At 48.0% G+C, this 12,158-nt stretch overlaps 1 protein-coding gene across 1 annotated transcript in view; it reads left to right on the top strand.

Moving 5' to 3' along the window:
* The window catches only part of LOC110506218 (potassium voltage-gated channel subfamily KQT member 1), a 62,929-nt gene that overhangs the window by 31,551 nt on the left and 19,220 nt on the right, over nucleotides 1–12,158 (top strand). Inside the window, exons 3-13 of the mRNA XM_036963888.1 lie at nucleotides 140–266; nucleotides 1,194–1,272; nucleotides 7,146–7,242; nucleotides 7,677–7,817; nucleotides 8,172–8,282; nucleotides 8,556–8,651; nucleotides 9,126–9,242; nucleotides 9,841–9,979; nucleotides 10,239–10,256; nucleotides 11,092–11,148; nucleotides 11,373–11,496. Of these exons, the coding sequence (XP_036819783.1) occupies nucleotides 140–266; nucleotides 1,194–1,272; nucleotides 7,146–7,242; nucleotides 7,677–7,817; nucleotides 8,172–8,282; nucleotides 8,556–8,651; nucleotides 9,126–9,242; nucleotides 9,841–9,979; nucleotides 10,239–10,256; nucleotides 11,092–11,148; nucleotides 11,373–11,496 (1,106 nt within the window). The remainder of the gene's footprint in view (nucleotides 1–139; nucleotides 267–1,193; nucleotides 1,273–7,145; nucleotides 7,243–7,676; nucleotides 7,818–8,171; nucleotides 8,283–8,555; nucleotides 8,652–9,125; nucleotides 9,243–9,840; nucleotides 9,980–10,238; nucleotides 10,257–11,091; nucleotides 11,149–11,372; nucleotides 11,497–12,158) is intronic.

Here is a 12,158-nt window from a genome sequence, read left to right as displayed (position 1 = left end):
TGTATTGGCATGGAAAACATATGTTTACATTGCCAAAAAAAAGTGAAATAGATAATGAACAATAATAATTGACAGTGAACATTACACTCACAAAAGTTGTCTCTCTACACCCCCCCCCCCAACTCTCTGTCTTTAACAGGAGATAGCGCTGGTGGTGTTATTTGGTGTGGAGTATGGTGTGCGGCTGTGGTCGGCAGGGTGCCGTAGTAAATATGTTGGCGTTTGGGGTCGGCTGCGCTTTGCCAGGAAGCCTATCTCCATCATCGGCAAGTGTCTGGAACAAACTCCACACTGGCATCCTTAGTCTTCAGATAAAATAAGATAAAAACATCTACAATAATGGCAATTATTTGCATTCAGTATGCAAATAGATATCCTAATTAAGTAAAGTGACAATTCAACAACCCTGAGATCCCTCTTGTAACATGGCTCCCTCCTGTAACATGTCTCCTCCTGTAACACGGCTCCCTCCCATAACACGGCTCCCTCCTGTAACATGGTTCCATCCTGTCAAATTGTACCCTCTTGTAACATGGCCCCTTTTGTAACATGGCCCCTCATGTAACATGGCCCCTCCTGTAACATGGCCCCTCCTGTAACATGGCCCCTCCTGTAGCATGGTTCCATTTTGTAAAATTGTACCCTCTTGTAACATGGCCCCTCTAGTAACATGGCTCCTCCTGTAATATGGCCGCTCCTGTAACATGGTTCCATCCTGTCAAATTGTACCCTCCTGTAACATGGCCCCTCATGTAACATTTCCCCTCATGTAACATGTCTCCCTCCTGTAACATGTCTCCCTCCTGTAACATGGCCCCTCCTGTAACATGTCTCCCTCCTGTAACATGTCACCCTCCTGTAACATTGCTCCTCCTGTAACATGGCCCCTCCTGTAACATGGCCCCTCCTGTAACATGACCCCTCCTGTAACACGGCTCCCTCCTGTAACACGTTGCCCTCCTGTAACATGGCCCCTCCTGTAACACGGCTCCCTCCTGTAACACGGCTCCCTCCTGTAACATGGCCCCTCCTGTAACACGGCTCCCTCCTGTAACATGGCCCCTCCTGTAACATGTCTCCCTCCTGTAACATGGCCCCTCCTGTAACATGTCTCCCTCCTGTAACATGTCTCCCTCCTGTAACACGGCTCCCTCCTGTAACATGTCTCCCCTCCACTGTGTGCTTCTCTGCAGATTTGATTGTAGTGGTGGCCTCCATCATCGTACTGGTAGTAGGCTCCAATGGACAGGTGTTTGCCACGTCTGCTGTCAGGTAAGACACTGGCCCTCGACTCTCATGTCCTAAATCATCTATGTTTACAGCACTATCATGCAGGGCTCCAGACTGCGACCATTTAGTTGCATTTTGCTACACTTTTGACTTGGCTATTGCCAAGCTGCACATTCTACATGGTCACCTCACTCCAAACTTGGCTGTAACCATGATTTGGTCAAATAGTCATGTGCATTATTATCCTCATGATTCCTGTAATGAAGGTCTCTGTCCCTGTGCCTGTTTAGCTGGGGCTTGCTGCTGTAATGAAGGTTTCTGTCCCTGTGCCTGTTTAGCTGGGGCCTGCTGCTGTAATGAAGGTCTCTGTCTCTGTGCCTGTTTAGCTGGGGCCTGCTGCTGTAATGAAGGTCTCTGTCCCTGTGCCTGTTTAGCTGGGGCCTGCTGCTGTAATGAAGGTCTCTGTCCCTGTGCCTGTTTAGCTGGGGCCTGCTGCTGTAATGAAGGTCTCTGTGCCTGTTTAGCTGGGGCCTGCTGCTGTAATGAAGGTCCCTGTCCCTGTTTAGCTGGGGCCTGCTGCTGTAGTGAAGGTCTCTGTCCCTGTGTCTGTTTAGCTGGGGCCTGCTGCTGTAATGAAGGTCTCTGTCCCTGTCCCTGTTTAGCTGGGGCCTGCTGCTGTAGTGAAGGTCTCTGTCCCTGTGTCTGTTTAGCTGGGGCCTGCTGCTGTAATGAAGGTCTCTGTCCCTGTCCCTGTTTAGCTGGGGCCTGCTGCTATAATGAAGGTCTCTGTCCCTGTGCCTGTTTCGCTGGGGCCTGCTGCTGTAGTGAAGGTCTCTGTCCCTGTGCCTGTTTAGCTGGGGCCTGCTGCTATAATGAAGGTCTCTGTCCCTGTGCCTGTTTCGCTGGGGCCTGCTGCTGTAGTGAAGGTCTCTGTCCCTGTGCCTGTTTAGCTGGGGCCTGCTGCTGTAATGAAGGTCTCTGTCCCTGTGCCTGTTTAGCTGGGGCCTGCTGCTATAATGAAGGTTTCTGTGCCTGTTTAGCTGGGGCCTGCTGTTGTAGTGAAGGTCTCTGTCTCTGTGCCTGTTTAGCTGGGGCCTGCTGCTGTAATGAAGGTCTCTGTCCCTGTGCCTGTTTAGCTGGGGCCTGCTGCTGTAGTGAAGGTCTCTGTCCCTGTGCCTGTTTAGCTGGGGCCTGCTGCTGTAATGAAGGTCTCTGTCCCTGTGCCTGTTTAGCTGGGGCCTGCTGCTGTAGTGAAGGTCTCTGTCCCTGTGCCTGTTTCGCTGGGGCCTGCTGCTGTACTGAAGGTCTCTGTCCCTGTGCCTGTTTAGCTGGGGCCTGCTGATGTACTGAAGGTCTCTGTCCCTGTGCCTGTTTAGCTGGGGCCTGCTGCTGTAATGAAGGTATCTGTCCCTGTGCCTGTTTAGCTGGGGTCTGCTGCTGTAGTGAAGGTCTGTCCCTGTGCCTGTTTCGCTGGGGCCTGCTGCTGTACTGAAGGTCTCTGTCCCTGTGCCTGTTTAGCTGGGGCCTGCTGATGTACTGAAGGTCTCTGTCCCTGTGCCTGTTTAGCTGGGGCCTGCTGCTGTAATGAAGGTCTCTGTGTCTGCTTAGCTGGGGCCTGCTGCTGTAATGAAGGTCTCTGTCCCTGTGCCTGTTTAGCTGGGGCCTGCTGATGTACTGAAGGTCTCTGTCCCTGTGCCTGTTTAGCTGGGGCCTGCTGCTGTAATGAAGGTCTCTGTCCCTGTGCCTGTTTAGCTGGGGCCTGCTGCTATAATGAAGGTCTCTGTGTCTGCTTAGCTGGGGCCTGCTGCTGTAATGAAGGTCTCTGTCCCTGTGCCTGTTTCGCTGGGGCCTGCTGCTGTAATGAAGGTCTCTGTCCCTGTGCCTGTTTCGCTGGGGCCTGCTGCTGTAGTGAAGGTCTCTGTCTCTGTGCCTGTTTAGCTGGGGCCTGCTGCTGTAGTGAAGGTCTTTGTCCCTGCGCCTGTTTAGCTGGGGCCTGCTGCTGTAATAAAGGTCTCTGTCCCTGTGCCTGTTTAGCTGGGGCCTGCTGCTGTAATGAAGGTCTCTGTCCCTGTGCCTGTTTAGCTGGGGCCTGCTGCTGTAATGAAGGTCTCTGTCCCTGTGCCTGTTCCTGGGGCCTGCTGCTGTAATGAAGGTCTCTGCCCCTGTGCCTGTTTAGCTGGGGCCTGCTGCTGTAATGAAGGTCTCTGTCCCTGTGCCTGTTTAGCTGGGGCCTGCTGCTGTAGTGAAGGTATCTGTCCCTGTGCCTGTTTAGCTGGGGCCTGCTGCTGTAGTGAAGGTCTCTGTCCCTGTGCCTGTTTCGCTGGGGCCTGCTTCTATAATGAAGGTCTCTGTGCCTGTTTAGCTGGGGCCTGCTGCTGTAATGAAGGTCTCTGTCCCTGTGCCTGTTTAGCTGGGGCCTGCTGCTATAATGAAGGTCTCTGTCCCTGTGCCTGTTTCGCTGGGGCCTGCTGCTGTAGTGAAAATCTCTGTCCCTGTGTCTGTTTAGCTGGGGCCTGCTGCTGTAGTGAAGATCTTTGTCCCTGTGTCTGTTTAGCTGGGGCCTGCTGCTGTAATGAAGGTCTCTGTCCCTGTGCCTGTTTAGCTGGGGCCTGCTGCTGTAATGAAGGTCTCTGTCCCTGTTTCTGTTTAGCTGGGGCCTGCTGCTATAATGAAGGTCTCTGTGTCTGCTTAGCTGGGGCCTGCTGCTGTAATGAAGGTCTCTGCCCCTGTGCCTGTTTCACTGGGGCCTGCTGCTGTAATGAAGGTCTCTGTGCCTGTTTAGCTGGGGCCTGCTGCTGTAATGAAGGTCTCTGTGCCTGTTTAGCTGGGGCCTGCTGCTGTAATGAGCGAGCCACTTACTCACTCTCTCCCCGCATTCCAGGAGATTTTTATTTTCTTTCCGATTGTATAGGCTGTAACATTTCAAAATCCAAATTGTGGGTAATAAACATATTTGGAAGCAACTACGGTTGTCACTGTTAAAGAGAGGAGGTTCTCAGTAACTACGGTTGTCACTGTTAAAGAGAGGAGGTTCTCAGCAACTACGGTTGTCACTGTTAAAGAGAGGAGGTTCCCAGCAACTACGGTTGTCACTGTTAAAGAGAGGAGGTTCCCAGCTACTACGGTTGTCACTGTTAAAGAGAGGAGGTTCTCAGCAACTACGGTTGTCACTGTTAAAGAGAGGAGGTTCCCAGCAACTACGGTTGTCACTGTTAAAGAGAGGAGGTTCCCAGCAACTATGGTTGTCACTGTTAAAGAGAGGAGGTTCCCAGCAACTACGGTTGTCACTGTTAAAGAGAGGAGGTTCTCAGCAACTATGGTTGTCACTGTTAAAGAGAGGAGGTTCTCAGCAACTACAGTTGTCACTGTTAAAGAGAGGAGGTTCTCAGCAACTACGGTTGTCACTGTGTTAAAGAGAGGAGGTTCTCTGCAACTACGGTTGTCACTGTTAAAGAGAGGAGGTTCTCAGCAACTACGGTTGTCACTGTTAAAGAGAGGAGGTTCTCAGCAACTACGGTTGTCACTGTTAAAGAGAGGAGGTTCTCAGCAACTACGGTTGTCACTGTTGAAGAGAGGAGGTGCTCAGCAACTACAGTTGTCACTGTTAAAGAGAGGAGGTTCTCAGCAACTACGGTTGTCACTGTTGAAGAGAGGAGGTTCCCAGCAACTACGGTTGTCACTGTTAAAGAGAGGAGGTTCCCAGCAACTACAGTTGTCACTGTTAAAGAGAGGAGGTTCTCAGCAACTACGATTGTCACTGTTAAAGAGAGGAGGTTCCCAGCAACTACGGTTGTCACTGTTAAAGAGAGGAGGTTCCCAGCAACTACAGTTGTCACTGTTAAAGAGAGGAGGTTCTCAGCAACTACGGTTGTCACTGTGTTAAAGAGAGGAGGTTCCCAGCAACTACGGTTGTCACTGTTGAAGAGAGGAGGTGCTCAGCAACTACAGTTGTCACTGTTAAAGAGAGGAGGTTCTCAGCAACTACAGTTGTCACTGTTAAAGAGAGGAGGTTCCCAGCAACTACGGTTGTCACTGTTAAAGAGAGGAGGTTCCCAGCAACTACAGTTGTCACTGTTAAAGAGAGGAGGTTCTCAGCAACTACGGTTGTCACTGTGTTAAAGAGAGGAGGTTCCCAGCAACTACGGTTGTCACTGTTGAAGAGAGGAGGTGCTCAGCAACTACAGTTGTCACTGTTAAAGAGAGGAGGTTCTCAGCAACTACAGTTGTCACTGTTGAAGAGAGGAGGTTCCCAGCAACTACAGTTGTCACTGTTAAAGAGAGGAGGTTCCCAGCAACTACGGTTGTCACTGTTAAAGAGAGGAGGTTCTCAGCAACTACGGTTGTCACTGTTAAAGAGAGGAGGTTCCCAGCAACTACAGTTGTCACTGTTGAAGAGAGGAGGTGCTCAGCAACTACAGTTGTCACTGTTAAAGAGAGGAGGTTCTCAGCAACTACGGTTGTCACTGTTAAAGAGAGGAGGTGCTCAGCAACTACAGTTGTCACTGTTAAAGAGAGGAGGTTCTCAGCAACTACAGTTGTCACTGTTAAAGAGAGGAGGTTCTCAGCAACTACGGTTGTCACTGTTAAAGAGAGGAGGTGCTCCACAACTACAGTTGTCACTGTTAAAGAGAGGAGGTTCTCAGCAACTACGGTTGTCACTGTTAAAGAGAGGAGGTGCTCCACAACTACAGTTGTCACTGTTAAAGAGAGGAGGTTCTCAGCAACTATGGTTGTCACTGTTAAAGAGAGGAGGTGCTCCACAACTACAGTTGTCACTGTTAAAGAGAGGAGGTGCTCAGCTTTCTGTAGGTCTAGTTGTTATTTCTCAACTCTCAGTGAGCTATTTTACAACCAAGATATTTAATATGGCTTTGAGATACGCAGCTGGAGCAATGCGAATCGGACGTTGCATCGGCCATAGCCTCATTGGGTAGTAGGCTACAACTGCAATGTTTTTTTAGGACATTGACTTTAGTGTTAGAATCCTACATGGTCACCATCAGTGGGTATTATGTTCAGCGATCAAGCTAATATTTTTGGAGTTTCCACTTACTCAGGTGGTGAAATAGTCCCAAATAAATCAGCCTATGATATTATTGCACATTAAAGATGTACGCAAATGTATCTCTGAATAAAAAGAAAAAAAAAAAAAACAGCTATAACAACTATAGACTATTTGTCCCAAAATGCAATAAAAACCAGCTATAACAACTATAGACTATTTGTCCCAAAATGCATGACATCACTGGATTCGTTGAATCATGCATTCCTCCGTGGACATGTTAGATGAAACAGCTTATTTCTGTAATACCATCTCAGTCATCTGTCTATAACTAAATCACTTTATCAGATTAATAATAATGGGTAATATCTGTAATACCATCTCAGTCGTCTGTCTATAACTAAATCACTCTATCAGATGATTACTAATGGGTAATATCTGTAATACCATCTCAGTCGTCTGTCTATAACTAAATCACTTTATCAGACGATTAATAATGGGTAATATCTGTAATACCATCTCAGTAATCTGTCTATAACTAAATCACTTTATCAGACGATTAATAATGGGTAATATCTGTAATACCATCTCAGTCGTCTGTCTATAACTAAATCACTTTATCAGACGATTAATAATGGGTAATATCTGTTATACCATCTCAGTCATCTGTCTATAACTAAATCACTTTATCAGATTAATAATAATGGGTAATATCTGTAATACCATCTCAGTCGTCTGTCTATAACTAAATCACTTTATCAGACGATTACTAATGGGTAATATCTGTAATACCATCTCTGTCGTCTGTCTATAACTAAATCACGTTACCAGTTGTTTTCTATTGTGTGCAGTTCCATCAGGGGAAAATGTTTGTCTGGAGCCCCGATCACAGACCGTGTGTTGTTTGTTCCAGAGGAATTCGCTTCCTGCAGATCCTGCGTATGCTTCATGTGGACCGGCAGGGAGGGACGTGGCGTCTGCTGGGCTCTGTGGTCTTCATCCACAGGCAGGTTAGTTTGTGTCCTTGAAAACCACTATATAAATACCATGTGTTCTTATCGTTATGAGTTGTTCACTGCACAGATTAACACAGTTGACTAACACTAACACACACTCCTGATTTAATGCTGAGCGACAAACTTTTATTTTTTATGAATACATTTATTCCTCTCTAGATAACTAAGTTTAATAAGTTGTCTTGTGTGTGTGTGTGTGTTCATGCCTTTGTGTGTGTGTGTGTGTGTGTTCATGCCTTTGTGTGTGTGTTTTCATGCCTTTGTGTATGTGTTTTCATGCCTTTGTGAATGTGTGTGTGCCTTTGTGTGTGTGCGCGTGTGTGTGTGTGCGTGCGTGTGTGTGTGTGCCTTTATGTGTGTGCGTGCATGTGTACGTGCGTGTGTGTCTGTGTGTATGTGTGTGTGCGGGACTGTGTGTGTGTTTCCAGGAGCTCATCACCACGCTGTACATTGGTTTCCTGGGGCTCATCTTCTCCTCCTACTTTGTGTACCTGGCAGAGAAGGATGCTGTGGACAGCAATGGAGCCAATGAGTTCGGGAGCTACGCTGACGCCTTGTGGTGGGGGGTGGTAAGGCTGCTGTGTGTGTGTGTGTGTGTGTGTGTGTGTGTGTGTGTGTGTGTGTGTGTGTGTGTGTGTGTGTGTGTGTGTGTGTGTGTGTGTGTGTGTATGTTTCACAGGAGGTTGGTGACACCTTAATCAGGGAGGACAGGCTCGTGGTAATGACTGGAGCGGAATCAGTGGAATGGTATCAAACACATGGTTTCCAGATATTTGATGCCATTCCATTGGCTCCGTCACAGCCATTTATAATGAGCTGTCCTCCTCTCAGCAGCCTCCACTGGTGTGTGTGTGTGTGTCTGGCTTCACTTAACAGGGCAGGTGTCTGGGATGACTCTCCTAGCAGTCTTTTGTCTTTTGCAGGTGACCGTCACAACTATAGGCTATGGAGACAAGGTGCCTCAGACGTGGATCGGTAAAACCATTGCATCGTGTTTCTCAGTCTTTGCCATCTCCTTCTTCGCCCTACCAGCTGTGAGTGCAGGAGTAATCCGGTGGAAAGATACTGTTTGTTCATCAGTAACACCAGGAAGTACACCGCTCTTAGAAAAAAAAGGGGTTTTCGTTTGTCCCAATAGGATAACCTTTTTTTCTTCGTTCCAGGTAGAACCCTTTGGAGGTTCTACTTGGAACCCAAAATAGTTATTTTCAGAGGGTTCTCCTTAGGGGACAATTGAAGAACCCTTTATGGTACTAGGTAACACCCCCTACTTTTCTAGTGTAGTAATCCTCTGCTTTTGTTTGCAGGGGATCTTGGGTTCAGGCTTTGCACTGAAGGTTCAACAGAAACAGAGGCAGAAGCACTTCAACAGACAGATCCCTGCAGCTGCCATTCTCATCCAGGTGAGTCTGACAGAGACAGTACCCAGTGGAACTGACATCAGTGTGCTAGATAAGCAACATTAGCTTCCTTCTCTCTGACTACAACTCAGAGTAAACTGTCTGTTCCACAGCTCAAACCTGGGGCCCTCTGCCTCGCTAACACGCTTGAACGCCCCCCTTGACAACGTACGAACCAGTTGAGCTATAGAAAAGGATCCAATTCGATGGCACAATTGGCGACATTTCAAGCTAGCCGTGAAGTGAGCTTTTCGGCCCGTTCTTATCTCTGTTATACCAGCATGCTCTTTTACTTCACAACAACTGTTGCATTTCAGAAAACCTGTTAGTCTGGAGATGCTGTGGAGCTTGGTTAGGTAGATGCATTCCTCACTATTCCTTAAAAGTACCTTCATCTCGAGTCAACTGTGGTGTAGATTCTAGTAGTCACCTGCAATGTTAATGTCTGTTTACTTCCTGATCACATTCTCTGTCCAGACTTCGTGGAGGGTCTTTGCTGTGGAAAACCCTGATTCGGCCACCTTCAAGATGTTTGTGAGGAGGAGACCTGCTCTGCTCAGCTCCTCTGTATCCAGTCCCAAGCCCAAGAAAACGGTCAGCTGTCCATATAGAATCACTGGTTATCAGATCGATGCTATTTCATTCATTCATTCATCAATCCATTTATCCACCCACCCATTTACTCACCCATCCATTTACCCATCCAGCCAATCCGCTCTCCGTCCGTCCATTGACCCACCCACCCACACACCCACCCTTCCTTCCATTCATCCATCCATCATTCATCCATCTATCCACCCATCTATCCACCCATCCATTCATCTATCCACCCATCCATTCACCCACTGTCCATATACCCACCCACCCATCCATCCATCCATCATTCATCCATCATCCACCCACCCATCCATCCATCCATCCATCATTCATCCATCATCCACCCACCCACCCATCCATCCATCCATCCATCATCCATCATTCATCCATCATCCACCCACCCTTCCATTCATTCATCCATCCATCATTCATCCATCTATCCACCCATCCATTAATCTATGCACCCATTCATCCATCTATCCACCCATCCATTCATCTAATCACCCATCCATTCACCCACTGTCCGTATACCCACCCACCCATCCACCCACCCACCCATCCATCCATCCATTCACGTCTGTCCCTCTGTAAACAGGTGAAGCTGAGGAGGAAGTTGAAGAGCAGTGAGAAGGACGACGGGCCTGGTTCTCCCACTGTTCCCAGTATCTCCTACGACTCAGTGTTCAATAGTGGGAGGGAGCTCAGCTCTGATGTCTACAGCACTGTGTGTACAGGTAGGAGAGGGGTACTCTCTTATATATATTTACACTGCATCTTAGTGACTTGGAGTAACCTAAAGGGGCAGTTCACCCCCATTTTAATGGCACTCTGCCAGGGGTTATCAGAGCCAATTCCATTTCTGTCAAATGAATTATGATTAATTTTATGAATGTATTAGACATTTCCCACACACTCTCTATTCTCTTTGCCTCTCTGTTTCTCTTTCTCCCCCTCTCTCTTTTTCCCTATCTGCTTTTTCTGGCTTCTGTTTAGCTGAAGCACTAGGATGTGGTGAGCTCCTGTTAGTGTCCACTCCTCCTGTCCAGTCACTTTTACTGTCCTCTTGACCAATCACTGTCACTGTTACTGTCCTCTTGACCAATCACTGCATCTGTTACTGTCCTCTTGACCAATCACTGCATCTGTCACTGTCCTCTTGACCAATCACTGCATCTGTCATTGTCCTCTTGACCAATCACTGCATCTGTTACTGTCCTCTTGACCAATCACTGCATCTGTCATTGTCCTCTTGACCAATAACTGCAGCTGTCCTCTTGGCCAATCACTGTCTCGGTTACTGTTATATCTGTCTCTCACTGCCTGCTCCTTCGGTACATGTGTGTATAGGTATATAACCCTTTAGTCAGTCAACTGCAGATAAATCAGTCTTCAGTTGAATGTGTTGGTTCCAGCACATTGAGGTTGTAGTGGTTCTGGAACCCCCTTCAAAATGTCTCAGTTGTGCCACCCTTCTATCTTGTCATCGTGATTATCTTAGTAGCTTGTTGGTGTTTCAGGCTGGGTATCTATGAAGCACGTTGACAACTGCTGATGTAAAGAGGGCTTTATAGAAATACATTTGAATGCATACAAAGATAACCCCAACCCATTGCCCCCTTAGTCCCCATCCACCTGCCGCAATCCTCCGTCCCCACCCAGAAACCATGCTTCCCATCCCATCCCATCCCGCCTAGCCCCCACCCCTCTCCATGACCCGTAGAAAGCATGCCTCCCAGCCTTTCCCATCCCACCCAGAGGATCATGTATCTACTAAGTTGCTAGCTACATGATCCTCTTGTGTGTTTGTCTCCATCCCTCCCTTCCCCTCCTCTTCTTGGTCTCACAGATACCCAGCAGTCCTGGACCTCTCTTTCCTCCCTTACGTTCAGCTCTCCACTCCCAGGTAACAAAGCACTGAGCTGTTTTGTTTTCGCTACAGAAATATACAAATGTGAAAGGGTTGCATGGATTTTTGGAAATTACATTATAAGATCATAGGGAAATCTTCTCTCACTTGGCTATGCATATTCTGAGTGTGTGTGTGTGCCTGCGTGCATGCGTGGGACTGTGTGTGTGTGTGTGTGTGTGTGTGCGTGCGTGCGTGCGTGGGACTGTATGTGTTGGCAGTGAAAAAGACCCCTGGTTTGTTGGAGGTGCAGCACCCTCGTCCCCTCCAGAGGAACAGCAGCTTTGGGGACGATCTGGACCAGGAGGACCAGTGTGTTCTGACCCCAGTCACCCACGTGTCACAGTCAGTCTTTTTCCCTTTCAGTCTGTCGTTTATCACCCACGTGTCACAGTGAGTCTGTTTCTCTTTCAGTCTGTCGTCTATCACCCACGTGTCACAGTCAGTCTGTTTCTCTTTCAGTCTGTCATCTATCACCCACGTGTCACAGTCAGTCTGTTTCTCTTTCAGTCTGTCGTCTATCACCCACGTGTCACAGTCAGTCTGTTTCTCTTTCAGTCTGTCGTCTGTTTCTCTTTCAGTCTGTTGTCTATTACCCACGTGTCACAGTCAGTCTTTTTCCCTTTCAGTCTGTCGTTTATCACCCACGTGTCACAGTGAGTCTGTTTCTCTTTCAGTCTGTCGTCTATCACCCACGTGTCACAGTCAGTCTGTTTCTCTTTCAGTCTGTCGTCTATCACCCACGTGTCACAGTCAGTCTGTTTCTCTTTCAGTCTGTCGTCGATCACCCACGTGTCACAGTCAGTCTGTTTCCCGTTCAGTCTGTGGTCTATCACCCACGTGTCACAGTCAGTCTGTTTCTCTTTCAGTCTGTCGTCTATCACCCACGTGTCAGTCAGTTTGTTTCCCTTTCAGTCTGTCGTCTATCACCCACGTGTCACAGTCAGTCTGTTTCTCTTTCAGTCTGTCGTCTATCACCCACGTGTCACAGTCAGTTTGTTTCCCTT

Source organism: Oncorhynchus mykiss, chromosome 26 (assembly GCF_013265735.2).
Source record: "Oncorhynchus mykiss isolate Arlee chromosome 26, USDA_OmykA_1.1, whole genome shotgun sequence".
Lineage (NCBI taxonomy): Eukaryota > Metazoa > Chordata > Actinopteri > Salmoniformes > Salmonidae > Oncorhynchus > Oncorhynchus mykiss.
This window is presented reverse-complemented; position numbering and strand designations above follow the sequence as displayed.